The sequence below is a fragment of the Equus caballus genome, chromosome 22 (genome assembly GCF_041296265.1).
Source record: "Equus caballus isolate H_3958 breed thoroughbred chromosome 22, TB-T2T, whole genome shotgun sequence".
Taxonomy (NCBI): Eukaryota; Metazoa; Chordata; class Mammalia; order Perissodactyla; family Equidae; genus Equus; species Equus caballus.
In genome coordinates this window covers 31,993,977-32,013,196 of record NC_091705.1, presented here as the reverse complement: position 1 = coordinate 32,013,196, position 19,220 = coordinate 31,993,977, and the positions used below count along the sequence as shown (strand labels likewise).

General features: G+C 45.5%; 1 protein-coding gene across 10 annotated transcripts in view; it reads left to right on the top strand.

Moving 5' to 3' along the window:
- ZHX3 (zinc fingers and homeoboxes 3) overlaps window positions 1–17,898 on the top strand; it is a 132,064-nt gene extending 114,166 nt beyond the window's left edge. For 5 of the 10 annotated variants that reach the window (XM_001500227.5, XM_023626569.2, XM_023626568.2 and 2 more), the window contains exons 3-4: window positions 6,367–9,373; window positions 11,444–17,898. In XM_001500227.5, coding sequence (XP_001500277.2) covers window positions 6,520–9,373; window positions 11,444–11,454 — 2,865 coding nt within the window. In that variant the 5' untranslated portion in view covers window positions 6,367–6,519 and the 3' untranslated portion in view covers window positions 11,455–17,898. Of the gene's footprint in view, window positions 1–6,366; window positions 9,374–10,125 lie in introns of all 10 variants that reach the window. The other 5 variants (XM_070247058.1, XM_070247056.1, XM_070247057.1 and 2 more) reach the window with 1 other exon arrangement.
- The last annotated feature ends 1,322 nt before the right edge of the window (window positions 17,899–19,220 follow it).

Below are 19,220 nucleotides of genomic sequence, written 5' to 3'. Positions count from 1 at the left end.
CTTTAAAAAAGAGGGAAATCCTGTTACATGGTACAACATGGATGAACCTTGGACATTATGCTAAGTAAAATAAGCCAGTCACAAAAAGACAAATACTGCGTGATTTCATTTTGATGAGGTATCCAAAGTTGTCAGACTCATAGAAGCAGAAAGTGGAATTGTAGTTGCCAGGGGTTAGGGGAGGGGCAAAGCAGACCCGTTGTTATTCAACGGGTATAGACTTTTAGTTTTACAAGATGGAAAGAACTCTGCAGATCTGTTGCACAACAATATGCATACAATTAACACTATTGTACTGTACACTTAAAAGTATAAAGATAGTAAATTTTGTGTTACATGTTTTTTACCACAATAAAAAATGAGAGGGTAATCTTATTAAATGCTATTTTGGTGGTTCTCCTTTAATTTATTAATGAGATTAATGTTTTTAGAGATTTCCTAATATTAAGACATTCTTGCAAACTTGGTGTAAATCACCCCGCCATCTATGACAGATGATGAAAAGCTGATTTCCTTAATATATAGAGAACTCTTAAAATACCATAAAAAATGGACAAAAAATAACTTATTACAAAATGTCAATGACATGTGAAAAGATTCTCAGACGTGTCTATAAAGAAATGTAAGCTAAAACAATAGTGACCAGTTTTTTATGTATCAAATTAGCAAAGACTAAAAATGGTAATAATATGCACTGATAGTGAAGCCACTCATTTTCTGGTGGTAAAGATCAGTACTGTCTATTCGGAGAGCAATTTTGTATTTTACTAACAATGTTTTAAATGCCACAGCAATTCTACTTGTAAGAAATGCAGAATTTCAGAAAGTCTCAAATGCACAAAAATATATGCAGGGACAGTCATTGAGCCATTGTTTATAATAGTTAAAGAACTGGAGAAATGGAAATATCTATTAACAGATTTGTTAAATAAATTATGATGCGTCCCTAAATTAGAATACTGTTTAAAAGAGTGAGATAAGCTGTGGATTCTGACAAGGAAAGATAGTGAACTACATTGTTGTGGGAAGAAAAGCAAGGAGCAGAACAGAATGTAAAAATACAACTCCATTTTTGGTTTTTAAAAAAAGTAGTTTTAGTAATCTATGCCTAGAAAACATATCTGAAATAATGGACACTAGATTGTTAACAGTGACTATCTCTGGGGTGAACAGGAAGGATTTTCACTTTTCTTCATTTTTTCTGAGAGAGAAATTTCTACATAGAGCATAACTTGAAATAGTAAAAGGAATAAATTTCATTGTAAATCCATATTGCTAACAAAAAAAAGGGAATGCTACTTGCAAATTTTGTTTTGGAATGAGTTGAGGTTTACCTATGATCTGTAATACCACATGACCAGCTTTTAAATGTGTTTCATGAATGTTTTTGAAAGACTATAAAGTTGATTACTGTAGAATATTCAATACTCCTATACCTATATCTGTCAAATCAACCTCATTATAGTAGTCACAGTCTTTATATCCTTTTTTGTTGTCTACTTGATATTTCAAAACCATATTAGCTTCTCCCATTATTCCTGTTTTTATCAATAAATTGTGGGTTGTATGTCCAGGAAGGCTGCAGCCAGACTACCATAACACTCGGAAAGAGTCTGCTGAGTGTCGCCTTTCTAAACATTTGAATTCTTCTGTTGAACTCTTATTGTCCTTCCAGTTCATTCCTCAGAATTAAAAAAACAAAGCGTTCATAACTCAGCTATAATTCAAAGCTAAACACTTTAAGAATCTGATCTACAGACTGATATATTTTTCAAACCCCACATGTATGGTATTTGCAGTGTTGAACTATAGTGTCTGTTAGCTGCAGCTTTGCTAATTTAGCGAACTGAGCAATTCCAACTCCCAAAGACAGATTTTTTTGAAGTTGTATACTTTCATTCTTATTTTCTCATTAGGAAAAAATCCATTTACAAGATAGAAGTTTTCGTGACAGGGTATAGAAAGGATTATGCAAAGAGTGATGAACATGAAATTGTCATCTGGCCCTTCTCCACGAATCTCTTTGGCAGCGTAAGACCTTACATTTATATCAGCTTTCCTCACTCAGGGCTTGACTTAGGAAATGATATGTTTCCACATGGTAATTAATGCCTCATTTGTCAGACATGGTCCGTGAATGTCTTTGGGTGAATGGTTTTCTAGATAACTGGAGCTTTACCCTTTAAGCACCACTTTTATTGGATACTCTTTTTAAAATGGATGACAAATAAACCCAAACTTACCTAAATGGGTAATATTGTTAAAAAGTAATGGTAAGCAGCCAGTTGGTGAGTATATGGGTGTTCACTGTAAAATTCTTTCAACTTTGTTGTGTTTTAAAATTTTCCTAATAAACGTTGGGGGAAGAAATATCACTTTGGAAAGTCATGTAATCCTTATTCCAACAACGTTGTGGTTACTCAGAGCTCAGTGTGTGGAATGGTTAAGGTTGCAGCCTCTGGAGCCAGACTGCCTGAGTTCACATCCTGCCTCTGCTGCCTCCTAGCTGTGTGCCCTTCAGGTTACTGCACTTCTCTGTCTTGTCTTTCTTGTCTGTAACATGGGAAAGAAATGTAAAATGTCTGAGAAATGATAATAGTTTCTCCTCTTGGCTTTGTTCTGAGAGTGAAATGAGAGGATGTATACTAAAGCACTTCCTACAGCATTAAACACTCAGTAAACTACCCTTACTACTGCTATTTTGTGATTGCCTTCAGTGTTGACAACTGACCCACTCAGAGAACGGTTAGCAGTGTTACTCTCCTTGATCATTTATTTGAAAGACAATTTGGGGCTACTTTGAGACTTAGTTTTGAATGAATTGGGGCTATTCCCGAAAATCAAATCCATCTTCTCTTAGCAAATAAAATATCAGGAACATAATTTAACTTCCTCAGCGAAGCCCAGTCCCCATCACAAATATCAGTTACGGGCCCTGTGTCCAGGCATCTGTGCCATGTAGATAGGGCCCGACGCTTTCCTGTTCCTGAATTCTGCTGGCTACTTGGCCTTCAGGTGGGCACGTGGTCTCTTCATTTGTGTTGGTGCTGCTTTTAGCTAACAGGTCTTTGTTTCTCTTCCCTCTGTCTTCTTGAACCTTATGTTCACAGCCACTGCCGTTCACCTTTACCCAGGGCAGAAGTAAATAGTACCAAAATAAGTCAGGAAGTAACACAAAGAAGTGACGTACCTATATTTGAACCTTAGATGTGAGAATGATGACCTTCTTCTACAGAACGGAGTACTAGAACTATCTGTCCTCTATCTTTCTGGATTTGATGTCTTTTCAGTGGTTTTTAGTATAGTCATAGTTTTGTACAACCATCACCACTCTCTAATTTTAGAACATTTTCGTCACCCCCAAAAGAAACCTTGTACCCATTAGCAGTCACTCCCCATTCTCCCCTTCCCTCGGCAACCACTAATCTATTTTCTGTTGTTATGGATTTGCCTGTTCTGAGCATTTCTACAAATGCAGTCATTTAACATGTGGCATTTTGTTTCTGTCTTCTTTCAGTTAGCATGTTTCCATCCATGTCGTGGCATATATCGCTACCTCATTCCTTTTCATGGATGAATAATAATCCATCATATGGGCATACCAGATTTTGTTTATTATTCATCCGTTGATGGACATTGAGGTTGTTTCTACTTTTTGGCTATTATTATGATGATGATGTGAATATTTGTGTACAAGTTTTTGTGTGGACATATTTTCACTTCTTTTGTGTGTATGCCAAGGAGTAGAATTACTGGGTCTTATTGTAACTCTATATTTAACTTTTTGAGGAACTGCCAAACTGTTTTCTAAAGTGACTGCACCATTTTGTATTCCCACCAGCAATGTATGAGGGCTCTTAATTTCTCCACATCTTTTCCTATATGTGTTACTATGTGTCGTTGTGATTATAGCCATACTGCTAGGTGTAAAGCAGTATCTCATTGTGGTTTTGATTTGCATTTCCCTAATGACTAATGGTGTTGAGCACTTTTTTAATATGCTTATTAGCCATTTGTATAGCTTCTTTGGAGAAATGTCTATTCAAATCCTTTACCTATGTTTTAATTGGATTTTGTCTTTTTATTGTTAAGTTGTAAGAGTTCTTTATATATTCTAGATACAAGCTCCTTATCAGATGTATGATTTGCAAATATTTTCTTGTTTTCTGTGGGTTGTCTTTTTCACTTTCTTGATGGTGACCTTTGAAGCACCAATGTTTTTAATTTTGATGAAGTCTAATTTATCTTTTTCTTATGTGATTTCTACTTTCCGATATTTTATTTGATGTCTTCAATGACTTATCTGAAAATCTGATTGGCTCACTGGATTCATAACTGTATTTTTCTAGTTTTCCTGACTTAGAATTGTAAAGCACTTGATTTAAAATGTTTGCCAACGATGTATAGAGGAGCTTAAAAATGTTGATACTTGTTGAGCTGGTAAACCCATTTCTGTGCACTTAGCCTCAGAAAATCATTTGAAAGAAGAAATATATCCTATATGCCCAGAGGTCATTTCACTGTCACCTGTGGCAGTAGGACACTAGAAGACGCTTGGTAGCAGAGGAGGATGAGTTAAGTACATAGTGGTACATGATTAGGTAGCTATCGAATATTATGATTATGAAGCTTACTTAATGAAAATGTTTATGATGTAATGTTCAGTGAAAAACCAAAACAAAAATGTGTGCCCATTATCATTAAAAATATGTATAGGGGGCCGGCCCCGTGGTGCAGTGGTTAAGTTTGCATGTTCCGCTTTGGCGGCCCGGGGTTTGCTGCTTCGGATCCCAGGTGTGGACATGGCACTGCTTGGCAAAAGCCATGCTGTGGTAGGCGTCCCACATATAAAGTAGAGGAAGATGGGCATGGATGTTAGCTCAGGGCCAGTCTTCCTCAGCAAAAAGAGGAGGATTGGCAGCAGTTAGCTCAGGGCTAATCTTCCTAAAAAAAAAAAAAAAGTATAAAATATTTGGATTAGATGGAAGAGTATAAAAATTATAGGTGGTTTTATTTTCTTAAATTTTGCTTAATATTTATATTTTATCTCTACAGTTAAAAATTAAGTAAAAAAATAGGTGCATGACATTTCAAACCAGTGGTGGAAATGGTGCCAAGTGGTTAGATCTGGGTGTATGTTTATCCTTATCTCACCCCAGGTATTTCTTGAACAGTAATTATTTTTTATCATTATGATCGTCAGAGTTATCTTGACAAACAGATAGTTTGCTGTGTTTATTTACTAAGAATTTGACTAGAGATATTTTAATTTTCTTTGCATTTTTATATCAAATCCAAATACTGATGATAATGTGACATGATTTTGATATTAGAATTACTAATATTTTAGTTGTTATCAGCATTACAATTTGCTAAAAGAAAGGTAATGGTTATGGTGATATTATCTTAATAGTAGAGATTATAGAAATACTTTTCTCATGGCGTCTCTTGAAAGAATTATTATAATTATTTTACATGTAAAAAATCAGTCACCTTAGGTTTTGAAATAAATTTCAAATGGATCAAAGATTTAAGAGTTGGGGTTTTTTTATGGAGGAGTAAAGGCACTGAAAGAAATAAAAAAACAATACAAGGTCACGTGTAGTATGCACACTCAAGGTGAAGGCCACACTTTGAGTTGCTGCACCCAGAGAGAGAATGTACAGCTTGCAGGGCCACAAACTGGGTCTGTGGATCCCCTGACCCTCCGACATTTGGCTTCAGCTGAGTGACAGTCGTCCAGAGTACAGGCAGTAACTGTGAGGTGATCCCTCTTCCGTGGCCTGGAATGGATGTGATAGGGCAGCAGGCAGGGAAAGGCCACAGGGAGAGGCCCAGCTCCGATAGCAGCCAGCTCCCCCCACCCCCCCGCCAGTTCACACACTGCAGCTCACTTGGCCTCTTGGCCTGGCTTGGGAGAGGCAGAGGCGTCATCTTGTTCTCATATGTGGGAAGACTGTGAAAAGAAACACCCTCGTTGGCCCAAACATTTAAACAAGAATTACACTAAGATCTTTTGTTCTCACTCTGACATGGTCAGAATTAATTTGGAGGTCCGAAAGAGGATTATTTTGTTGTTGTTGTTGAATCTGAGTTACTTAATGCAAGGATAAAGAGGAAGATATAAAACAAAAACACATGTCTCAAGTCTATCAAATGGTATTAGAACACCCCCAGGTCATTCTTAGGGAACTTTTCTGTTAGTGTTTGGGGGGCTCCTGACTCAAACTTCACATCCAAGCTACTGCTAAACTTCTTATGAAAAGGCCCCAATGATAGAAGGCAAGCAGTGGAGTGTGTCTAGGTATCTGAGAAATACACAGACAGAGCTTAAGAGATTGTAATCATTTTTTTCTTCCTCCCCAGGTTTAATAGGGAAAACTTGCTTTCTGCAAACAACTGAAAAAGCTACCCTTGGAAACTGTTTCTTTGGCCCTCTTGGAACAGCTGAAATTTGTACTGTGAGGCCCTTGAACAGGACAAGCTCTCACCCACTGATCACCCAGAGTGATTATCACCATGGCCAGCAAGAGGAAATCCACCACCCCATGCATGATCCCCGTGAAGACTGTGGTGCTGCAGGATGCCAGTGCAGAGGCCCAGCCCTCTGAGGCTTTGCACGAAGGACCCCAGCAGGATCTGCCCTCAGAAGCACCTGCCACCAGCAGCGAGGCAGCCCAGAACTCCAGCAGTACTGACGGCACTGCACTGGCCAATGGGCATCGGAGCACTTTGGATGGTTATTCATATTCCTGTAAATACTGTGATTTCAGATCCCAGGACATAACCCAATTTATGGGACACATGAACTCAGAGCACACAGACTTTAATAAAGACCCAACCTTTATATGCACTGAGTGCAGTTTTCTGGCAAAAACTCCTGAGGGGCTTTCTCTGCACAATGCCAAGTGTCACTCAGGGGAAGCCAGCTTTGGGTGGAATGTGGCCAAGCTAGACAATCATGTAGTTGTAGAGCAGAGTGTCCCTGAGAGCACCAGCACTCCTGACCTATTGGCTGAGCCCAATGCAGAAGGGACTGATGGACAGGCTGAAATCATCATTACCAAAACTCCAATCATGAAGATAATGAAAGGTAAACCTGAAGCCAAAAAAATCCATACTCTCAAGGAGAATGTCCCCAGCCAGCCAGTTGGTGAGGCCTTACCGAACCCGTTGGCTGGGGAAACGGAGGTGAAAGAGGGAGACCACTCCTTTGTCAATGGGGCGGTCCCAGTCAGCCAGGCATCTACCAACTCTGCAAAAACCCCCCATGTGGCCAATGGGCCCCTGATAGGAACAGTGCCAGTTTTGCCAGCTGGTATAGCACAGTTCCTCTCCCTCCAGCAGCAGCCCCCGGTGCATGCCCAGCACCATGCCCACCAGCCACTGCCCACATCCAAGTCCCTTCCCAAAGTGATGATCCCCCTGAGCAGCATTCCAACGTACAATGCAGCCATGGACTCCAACAGCTTTCTGAAGAACTCTTTCCACAAGTTCCCCTACCCAACCAAAGCTGAGCTCTGCTATTTGACCGTAGTCACCAAGTATCCAGAAGAACAGCTCAAGATCTGGTTCACAGCCCAAAGGCTGAAACAAGGTATCAGCTGGTCCCCTGAGGAGATCGAGGACGCCAGGAAAAAGATGTTCAATACAGTCATTCAGTCCGTACCTCAGCCCACAATCACCGTTCTGAATACTCCCCTGGTTGCCAATGCTGGCAATGTCCAACATCTCATCCAGGCTGCTCTACCAGGCCATGTTGTGGGACAGCCAGAGGGCACAGCAGGGGGTCTTCTGGTCACTCAGCCACTGATGGCCAATGGGTTGCAGGCACCAAGCTCGTCTCTCCCAGTAGCAGTTACGTCCATCCCCAAGCAGCCAACTGTTGCGCCCATTAACACTGTGTGTTCAAATACAACGTCTGCTGTGAAGGTGGTCAATGCAGCCCAATCACTCCTCACAGCATGCCCCAGCATAACTTCCCAAGCCTTCCTTGATGCTAGCATTTACAAAAATAAGAAATCTCATGAACAGCTGTCAGCTCTGAAAGGTAGCTTCTGCCGGAACCAGTTCCCAGGACAGAGTGAAGTTGAACATCTGACCAAAGTGACTGGCCTCAGTACCAGAGAGGTGCGGAAATGGTTCAGTGATCGGAGATACCACTGCCGGAACCTGAAGGGCTCCAGAGCCATGATGGCTGGAGATCATGGCTCCATCCTCATCGACTCTGTGCCAGAGGTGCCCTTCTCCCCATCGTCCAAGGCCCCTGAGGTGACTTGCATCCCAACAGCGGCCACCCTGGCCACCTACCCTTCTGCCAAACGACAGTCCTGGCACCAGACCCCTGACTTCACACCAACCAAATACAAGGAGCGAGCCCCTGAGCAGCTCAGAGCCCTGGAGAGCAGTTTTGCACAAAACCCACTTCCTCTTGATGAGGAGCTGGACCGCCTGAGGACTGAAACCAAAATGACTCGAAGAGAGATTGATAGCTGGTTTTCAGAGAGACGGAAAAAAGCGAATGCTGAGGAGACCAAGAAGACCGATGAGAGTGCCTCTCAGGGAGAGGAGGAGGCTGCTGAGGGGGAGGGTGGAGAAGAGGACCTGGCCAGTGACCTGAGGGTCCTTGGTGAAAATGGCTCCCCAGAAACACCCGGCAACCACACCTTGGCAGAACGTAAAGTCAGCCCCATCAAAATCAACCTCAAGAACCTGCGGGTCACTGAAGCCAATGGCAAAAGCGAGCTTCCAGGGCTGGGCACCTGTGAGCCTGAAGATGACGGGTTGAGCAAGCTGGCAGAGCAGCCCCCAGGCAGAGTGAGCTACAAAAAGACAGCCCAGCAGCGGCATTTGCTGCGGCAACTCTTTGTGCAGACACAGTGGCCAAGCAACCAGGACTATGACTCCATCATGGCCCAGACAGGTCTGCCGCGGCCAGAGGTGGTGCGCTGGTTTGGGGACAGCAGGTATGCCCTGAAGAATGGCCAGCTCAAGTGGTACGAAGACTACAAGCGAGGCAATTTCCCACCAGGGCTGCTGGTCATCGCCCCTGGCAACCGGGAGCTGCTGCAAGACTATTACATGACCCACAAGATGCTATACGAGGAGGACCTGCAGAGCCTCTGCGACAAGACCCAGATGAGCTCACAGCAGGTTAAGCAGTGGTTTGCTGAGAAAATGGGTGAAGAGACCCGGGCCGTGGCTGACACAGGCAGTGAGGACCAGGGACCTGGCGACCCTGCAGCAGTTCACAAAGGGATGGGTGAAACCTATTCAGAGGTGTCCGAGAACAGTGAGTCATGGGAACCCAGTGCCCCTGAGGCCAGCTCAGAGCCCTTTGACACACCAAGTCCCCAGGCTGGACTTCAGCTGGGTAAGGAGTCCATGGGCGCCATGGCTATGCTCTGTTGGTATGGGGTGGGGGGCACTCATGGATGGGCGCTGAATTTATTGCATGGGGGCATCTGCTGTTTCTAAGGCTGCCTGGCAGCAGGACTAAATTGCCTGGCTGCTTCAAAGGCAACTGGGGGCAGAAACCATTGGAGCATAATGTGATAAAAGGTTGAGAGTTGTTTTTTCGCATCATTTCATGTTTTTTTAAAACCTGTGCAGGGGAAGGAACATAGTGAACCTACAAGGGTCCAAGCTTTTCAAGCCATTTCTTAGCAGTAAGAGAAGAGGCCAAAACATCATCTGGGTCAGGCAGAACTACAACCACTGGGCAGGAGAGAGCAATAGGACTTTTGAGGAAATTCAACTCAAATTGGTAAACCAAAGGAAAGAAAGCCTTTAATTGTTCTTAGATACATGGAGTGCTTTTTTTTTCTTTAATGATGAAAATCCTATAATTTGCATTTCTATTGCATTTCTTCCTGATGTGGAAGTAACGGAAAATCATCTTCCCTCTTAGATGTATATTGGAATCCAAAGCTTGAATTTTGTTCCTCAGTTTTTCTAGATCATCGATCACTTGAAAGAAAACTTTAGAAGATTATTTCATTGAAGACAGTTTTTAAGCCAGAGATAAGTCAAGTTACTGGGTGTTGATTTTCAAGGGTCTTGATCCCTGAGTTTCCAGCCTCTCCCTTCCTTCCCCACCCTCAGGTATTTGTCTCCTCATTATAGGCCTCATCACAGGATGGCCCAGGAGCGTTGTAACTCAGCTCTTCACAAGAGGCTGTGGAAACTGAGGAAGTATCTGGATTCTCAGATTCTCTGATTTGTGGACCTTTAGAAGTTGGTTCTGGGGCCTGGTATTTCTGGACATGACCTTGTTTTCCTCCAGGCCCCCATGAGTCAGCAAGGTCGTCACAGGGAGTGTCATGGGCACCAGGAGGCAGGTTTGGCCTCACAGGGCTGGTTGCCTTCAGCATCTTCTCCAGCACTGGACCTGGCTCCTGGGGAATGCCCACCCCGGGTTTTGGCTATGCCAGCAAAGGAGCATTGACTGCTGGGAACTGGAACAAACTAATTTCTTTTATTTTTTTAATTAAAATTTTACTAAATTATATTCTTCAGTAGCTGGAAACAGGGTGATAGTTACACAACATTGTGAGTGTACTTAATGCCACTTAATGTTACACTTAAAAATGGTTAAAATGGGAGGAGTTATGTTATGTATATTTTACCACAATTATTTTAAAAAAGCTAACCTGGAGTTGGGATGAATGGGTTTGAATCATGAGCATTGGCTCCCCTCAACTACTAAATCTAACACAAAGTAAAATGTTGGTGTCCTCGGTGGGACAGAGTAGGAGTGGCAGCAGGTGGACATGCTATTGTGGCATTGTCCTCTTCTTTCCAAGGCAGATAACCGTGGGTACAGAAAGGGCTTATCTGTTTATCTGTAGTTGGTTTCTCCCAGCTTTCTCAGCCAGCCTCAATGCAAGGACCATGTCTGAAAGTGTCACAGATGATGCACCTCTCTGAGCAGCCCCCCTGACTTTCACTTTAGGGTTGAAAGTTATAAATGAAGTGAAGACATCAGTAGAATACATTTCAGAAACTAGACCCAGCTGCCATTATGTTAGAAGAGTGTGTTCTGGAGAGCCAGGAGGGAGACGGCAAGATGAGGCAGATCAGGACAGGACTCTAGAGGCGGCAGCGGCGGCATGGGGAGCTGAGCCGAAGTGATCAAGGGTTAGTAAGCCTAGAGAAGACAAGTTCCTGCTCCAGCTGCTAGGCCTGGGGTTTGGCAGTGGTCCCTTGAAGAGTTTGAGGTCTTGCCGGATTTAGCCAGCATCACATCCTTAACCCATATGCCCTTCTTCACGTTCCCTCAGGCTGGAGAGTAGGGGAGTGGCTGGCAGGAAGGCACTGCTCATGGAATTAAGAGGTCCCCAAAGCCAGCGATGCCTCTTTGGCATGGCAAGGACTAGGCTGTCCTGGGGACTATGTAACTGGCTGCTGACGTGGAGGTGACAGGCATGTGTTTTCTCCTCAGAAACAGACTGAATTTGAACCGATTACTGTGAAGGACTGGCCAGTCTGGGATGCTGCCTGCCACGTGGAAGGGCCCAACATGCCGCTCCCATGCCTGGCCGCTGGGCACGCACGAGAGCTTCCACAGGCCTTGCAGACAGCCCAGAGCCCGCCACCAACTTCGGCCTGCCACCACCGAGCAAGCAGGGAGAGTAGAGTTCTCGTCAGTTCTTCCTCCCACAATGTAGGACCTTTCCTTTGCCTTCCAGTGGATAAAATAGTTCAGATTTCGTATTCATAGACACAGAATCAAGTTTTTAACATATAAATCCACCTATACACATTTAATAAAACATCAGATTATAAACAGTTTCATTGCATAGAAACTTTGGTTAGCAAAGTAGTACATTGTCCTTTACATCATCTCTGAAAATGCCCTGTGTCTGTTCTCTGGAGATCGCTGGGGCCATGTGTTCCCTCACCTTCCACAGTTGGGCAGCACACTCAAAACTACATCTGGAACCCTCATGTGCCCCCTTTGCGTTCCTTGAGGAGAGCAGTACCTTCAAAGAGATCTCTGCTACGTTAAGTGGTGACCAGCAAAATGTCATGCCAGGCTTGCCTTTCCTTGTGGGATAGTCATGCAGAAGCTGCTGTCCCCTGCAGTTTAAAAACTGGACTGGTTATGTGATTAGTGTATGATGCTTACCTTTCTATTAAGTTGTTACAGTAATTCTGCTTTTTCATAGGAGTTTGGATCATGGACCATAACTTTTCAGTTATCAGATCAACTAAAGAAACACTTGTTGTTAAGCCTAATATACTGACCGATGTGCCCGCATTTTTTTTTTTAAATCTAGGCATGTTTAGAGTAAGAGGAAAATTGAAAAAAGAAATAAGGGTGAGGGATGAAAGTAAAAGTGGGTAACCACAGCCTGTAGCTTTGGCCACCATGGTTTATGGAACCCTTTATCCACACTCACTTTAAAGCTGCATGTGGTTTGGGAAGGAAGCCCACACTTGCCCAGTAGTAAAAGTGAGAGCTGAGGGGATTCGGGGACTTTTTGGAACTGTCGGAGTCCGGGTGGTCTCCGGCACAAAGACCTGCATGTGGAGGTTCCTGGCCCCCATGCCAAGGGCCTGGCTGGCGTGCTGGACATCACCGGACAGGTCCTCGAGAGGATGTTTTTAAGGTTCTACATTTATATCCCCAAACCTGGAGTCAAGATTTCTATCTACTTTAGCTTAACCCTCATATCCGTTTTTTTAATTGAGAAAATCCGAGGAAAAGGTGCCTTTGAAACATTGGGGAAACTTGCTTATAAAGCGGTACTAAATGGTAAATCCCTATTTCCCCAAGACTGGCTGCTCTGAGAGCAGTGGGTAAAGAGTGGGGCAGCCAAAGATGTGGCACCTCCTGTCAAGCACCTGCTTCCCAAAGCACCAAGGCCTTGTGGGCACACTCCTCCTGGGCCCAGACTGGGTTGGCAGCACTAGGAGACCCCAGAGAGATGGCAGGGGCTTTGGGGAAGAAACACTGGTGGTGGGTTAGGTACAGTCCTCTCCGACCCCTCCCAGGGAACTGGACCAGCAGGGCGCCTCGCTGGCTTGGCTCTGAGGACGAAGATGGTGGTAGCACCTCCTTCCTTCCAGGAGAGGGCTTTCTTTGGAAACCAAAAGCCCTTGAACCATTGTTCTTCTCGAGTGTCTTCTCCTGCTTTCCCTGTCCCAGTAGGGACCACCTCTTATTTGTTTCAAACAGGTGACTTGTGAGGACTTGGCAAATTTTACAGCCTGTTTTTGTATCCTTTCCATTTTGGGTGTGAAGCTATTTAGTCCCAAAGGCCTCTTTGCAGAATTGCCAAGAACGGCGAGTGATTGCCTTCCTTCAAAGAACAGACACCTGGAATTTTTCCTTTAGTGTTATGTATGTGCGGATTAATTTATATAGATGCATATACAGTGCAGATACTCATTTGATACTTTACTCATGAAATGTACATCTGACGTGTACACTTGAGGAACTTAGTGGCACATGGGTGTTGGGGAAAGTAGCCTGTGTTGGAGGAAGTGCTAGGACACTGGGCACAGCTGGGCGGCCAGCACGAAGCCATCTCCAAGTGTCTGAGATGCCACCCTGCCAGCATCACTCCCAGAGCTCCGCATGCACTGGCCAAAGGGTTATGTGTTTAAAGAGGATTTTCTTGGTTATTTTATTTGTATTCACATTTCATTTACAACCCAAACAGCAAAACAGAAAAAGTAAATTACATGGTGGACAAGTTAATGCAGGACACAGAGTGACCCACCTTGCCACCTTAAAGCTCGTCTTTAAAATGTAGAGCAGTTAGAGTGCTGCAGGCATGTTTCCTCACAGATGTTGGCCCTGCCCAACAACCAGGGCCACACCACTAGTGGCAGGACTGCCCAGGTAAGGAGCCCAGCAGACTGGACAGACCCTCCTCCTTCCTGTGCTGTTGGACTGGGATTTGGGCCTCATACTTGAAAGAATAAGATGATCAGAGGTGGTGATGAGAGAGACAGGAGCCTAAAGGGATGTTGCAGCAGGTACCCAGGGCTTTAGGTGCAAAACTGTGAACACAGCCAACTGGACACAGAGAAACACCCACACTAGCCTGGAAATTGGGACTGCACCAACAGTCCAGTGGAGATGGGGGACAGCGGCAGCCAGCCCTGTGGTCCTGTTGCAAGACAGATCACTGCGGTTTTGCACACCACCGAAGGGTTAGATTCTGTGATGTAGCCTTCGGTAGAAGGCAGTCCGTGGGCTGCAGGGTTGAGAGGCAAGGTGGGGTCAGTCTCTCCTGAGGAAAAAGCCTATTTTATGAGGTGACTAACCTTTCCTCTCTTCTCTGTATGCACTTGGACTTGTCAGAGATAGTAAAATATTTCAGTGTTTCTTGTTGCCTATGTCTTGTACATGTTTGGTTCATTATATTTTTTACATGGGGTTGTAGATCCAGTTTTAATGGGTAAAACTAGATCATCATTCTGATAAAGGAAATCTGGATTTATGATACATATACTTTGCATATTTTGATTTCTTATTTTAATTCTTGACTATTAAGGAGCTTTTTGATTTGTGAGGATGGTTCTGATTTTCAGGAATCTCGGGTTCTTGAAATAGAAAGCACTACTTGGACGACTTGCCAGCACTTTGGGGTTTGGTAGCACTGTATGGCTTGACTTGGAGCTCCTTTCTTGGGGAAGAGACTGGCAGCTGTTCAGGTGGACCAAAGCGCCTTGACCCGAGGCCCCCGCACCCTGCTCTCTGGAAGCAAAAGGTGGGAGCTGGGCACAGTGTTGGGTGGTACCTTGTAGGCTCCCACATGTACTAATGGTCTTGTCCCAGCTGTCTATGGGAGGCTGGTGGGCCAGAAAGTTTCTGTGTTCTCAAGGCTGAGATGTGGCTCTTGTGGGTTTTATCCTGCTCAGTCAGTGGTCCAGTGACAGGTCCTGTGTCACCTCCCTCTCCTCTCTGGCTCTGCGACATCTATGCCGGGCTGCCTTCTGTGGAGGGTAGGCGTTGGTCTTTCTGGTTGGGAGCTCAAGTTTCTATGCACTTCTCCTCCCACAGCTCCCCGCTTGTGCTGCCCTGTCTTGAGCCCTGTTGCCTCTTTGTCTTCCTGTTCTCTTCTTGGACCAAAATCCTTGGATGGGAGCAGCTTTGTCAGTCAGATGTCTCAGCCCAAGTAGATAAAGGCACTTTGCAGGAGAGGAGGAGCAGCCAAAAAGAAAATCTGAAACAAAATCAAACCTGGAGTTTGGGCTTTTCCTAAAGGTTTTTCCCCCTTTTTCCTTGCTCAGAGTTTACCAGGGGCAGATTATTGGTTTGATTTGCATTTTGTATACAAAGTTTAAATTTTCATGTATTGCATTGATTTGCAAGTTGTATGCTGGAGAAGAAAAGTCCTCTACACATGTTAAGGTCTGCACAGCCAACTCTTCCCGGCCAAAGCCAGCAGCTGGCCTGAGTCAGGAGGATAACAAGGCTCGGTTCTCCTCACTCCACACTGGAGTCCCCTCTTCAGAGTCTCCTGAGTCAGCTTTCTTTGGTCCCTTTCCCTAGGAGCCGCAGCCCTCCCAGCCTTCCTGCCCAGACCTTGGGGAGCCATCTCCTGTGGCTTAGGGAGCACCTGCCCTCAGAAAAACTCCAACACCTGAGAAGGCAGGGAGTGTGGAGCCCAAGCCTTCTCCTGAAGTCCCCTCCCCGAGCAAGGTTTCAGTCTGAGGTACTCACCATGCTGTTTTCTCTGGCCCGTTTAGAATAGCCAAGCCGTGCGACACCAGGGCTGAGGAGTCTGTGAGCAACTTCTCAACAAAGTGGTGGATTTTGATTTTGGCCCGGTGGAAGTGGTGATCATGAGTGCTGCTTGGCTTGCTACCCAGCCCAGCAGTAAGTCCAGATGGAACTGACAGGCTGTGGTTCGAATTCGTTTCTGCTGAAATCTCTATGTGTTCCCAGTGCCAGGTCACTCTGGGAAGGGGTTCTCTAAGCCCAGTTCTCTCTGTGTTGACCCAGCATCTGCACATCACTGTGAGGTGAAAGGAGCAGAGACAGAGCACTTGGCCCTAAAGAGGATGGAGAGCCTGCCTTTTGGTTCTTCAGTTCTGAGCTCACTTGTCAAGACTGGCTGTTCTGTGACCTGCCTACAAATCTAGCCTCTCCTTTGAATGGGGCCCCAGTCCTTCACCAGACTGGAGACATGACAGCCTGGATCCAGCAGGAGCCAACCATTCTACCTGCCCAAAGTCCAGAGCATCCAAAGTCTGGAATGGACTAGGCAGGCCCTGGTTACCATACAGACAAGGACAGGGCCAGAACCTGCTTCTTTGATTTTTGAAAGGCAGGACTGCAAGGATCCACAAAGAATGTAGAGTTACTGCTTTGTTGTTGCCAGCCCAAGGCTTCTGCAGCCCTCAGAACCTGGCCCCTGCTGCTGCTCGGGCCAGAGCTGACTGAGCGGAGGGAGGGGTGAGCACAGCCAGCAGGCCCATTCTTGGGGGTGGTGGTGGGGGGCACTGTGGTCATCTTCTCTTCTGGCTTCTTATTGTCCTTCCTGCTGTCCACTCAGGGCGGGTGGCAAGCCAGGGTACCCGAGAGGAGTCCAAGTTTACCTGCCGTTAGTGCCTCTTTCAGGAGACTGGCTCTGCTGTGTACGTGCGCACTCATGAGCACTGGAGTGTGTTAATGAATAGCTTTTCTTGGCTGATGCTTTATAGTTTGTGTTCCTTTCCATGATAAATGGGTAATGTGGAAGTGCTCAATGTGACTGGAGTTGAAGGGGAAATGAGAAGGATTAGGGCTGTTCAGAGTCACTGAATACAAGAAGCTGCAAGTGCTTGGTCTTTCCCCAGAGTGCACTGTTAGAGGGTAAGAATCCACCCACGCAGTACCTGGTAATCCTTTCCTTTGTATTTAAAGAGAGACACTGTCACTCATCCCTATTTCCTGCCCATACAGCTCATTCTTGCAGTTTGCTTGAAAGACAGCAGAGCCCTGGCTCGACTGGAGCTGACTGAGCAGGAGAGGCCCGCTCGCCCCTCCGCAGGGACCTGGCACGGTAATCAGGCTGCCCAGTGAGGCTGGGCGAGGGCCGGGGAGAGGTGGTCAGCCCTGGGCAGTGCAGTTCCCGCGGGCTTCTGAGCAGCTGCTTTGTTCAATGCCGTGTCAGACGGGCCAGACTGTGCCATAATTGTTATTAAAAAGAAAACATGCCAACCTTCCCCTCTCCCCGGCCGGCCATTGTTCATTGAAAGTTTCCCAAGCACAGTCTTTGTGGAAGTGGGGAGGTTGCCAAAGGCCTCCAGGGTCCTTCGTGACGGTCCTGATTCCTCGTCTTCTACTACCCATTTATATTCTGGTCTTGAGCAAAACCCTGTGTTCCCTGAGGGCCAGACTGCTGAGAAGCCAGACTGGGGAATGACTGCTGAGGAGTGTGCTGTTGGTGTGCTTCCTGTCTCCCAGAGACAGCTGAAGAGGCGATCATCTTGGTGCTAAGTCAGAGACAACTGCCCTGTTTCCGTTTGTCCAGAGGCAAATTGAAACTTTACCAAACTGTGTGAAGGGGTCCCACCTCCTGCAGTGGCCAAGTGTGAGAGACCAAATTGAGAGAGAGACATACTTTGACTCTCATTTAGGCCTGGGTGGAACAGGAATTCTGTATCCTGGGTAAATGTTTTTAATAGAAAGATGGAACTTGCCTTTGGACCCTGGCTGTGCTGAGGTGGGAGGAGTGGGTTGCCCTCTTTTGGGCTGTCTCTCCAGGCCTCACGAGGTCCCCTGTGGGGATGCTGCTATTTCTAAGATGCAAATTGCACATTTCCTAAATTTTGTATCTGTGGATTTGGATAAGGGAGGGGAACAGGGACAAACTGCTTGTACAATTTGAAATGGGCCGAAATGGTACTTCATATCTTTTGATTGTTCCTAAATAAAAACGTAAATACATTTCACATCTGCTGACTTTATTTTGTGGGGGAGCCAGAAAAAAAGCTAAAATCACTTCACTTATGATTTATTCTGTAGGCAAGACTGACCTTAAACTTGGTTGGATGAGTGGGTAGTTTCCCTCGGCCCACTTCAGGAAAATTCCAACTCGCCTGTCTCCTACACTGCTGGGTCCACTGTAATGGCTTTGACGAGAAAGAATTGAGATGTTTCAGAAATTATGCTAAATAGACAAGGGCAAACTGAGTCAAACCTGGAGTCATGAGGTATGTGGTGAGAGGATACTGGCAAGTCTTTTTCTTTTCCTGTGAGAAAAGTACTGAGAAGCAGAGCTTGTCATTTGCTAAGCAGGGGTTGGCGAATATGCATAAGGACCCAAGGATTAAAAGCCCAACGTCTAAGAGTCAAAGCAATTGAATCTTGTTGGGATGACTGTAAGGACCTGTGACAGAAGGAAAAAGGGACCTCTGAAATAAAATCACCTGGGGCAGAGACATACCAAGGCAGGCCAGTGATTCTGATCCCAGGTGGACACCAGGGTCTGTTCCTGACTTGGCCCTTCTGGAGGCCAACTTAAGTCTTGAGGAAGCAGCTTTGTGTTGAATCTAAAATGCAAGTCCTTGGGAGCTAGACCGGCCTGGTGTGGAACCCTGAAGCCAATCTTCTGACCCCCATCGTGAGTGCAGACTCAGCTAGTGGCTCGCTTGGGGCACAACTGTGGATGGAGTTGCAGTAGAGGCCAGCAGGGGTTTGCTGTGGGCTTCCTTGGGACAGCTGCAGTGGCCTCTAGGCAGGGAACAGAACTCGACTGACCCCTGGGCATGAGTCCCCTGGGGACTATTAGAGGATGACCCAGTGAAGAGGACTTACAGGCTGACATAGGGCTTGATCTGTTTAATGGGAATGTGAAGGAGGCGTGCCCTTGTTTTGTTCCTTGAGCTAGTTTGGTGGGATAACCTGATACTAGTTACAGTATTCTTCCTCAGCAGAACTGAAATGGTGAGAGATGATGGGCTCAAGTTGAAAGACAAGTGAGTTTCTAGCCCCAGGCTCAGCCTTCAGGCAATGTTCAAGATGTGCCCTCTCTGCTCACGGCCACAGTTCTTTGTTAATGGCAATACCCTCAACTGAGATCGGAAATTGCTCTTGCCTTCTCCCCGCAGGGCAGCCTTTAGAGTGAGTTCTTGACCCGAGTCCTATGATCAGGCTGCAGAAAGCCCCTGACATTGTAAGCAGTGCTGTGTGTATGCGGGTGTCCCCTGGGTGAAAATTAAGGCCTGCCTCTTTGAACCCAGTTTACTTGTCCCTGATCTGTTGGCCAGCCAGA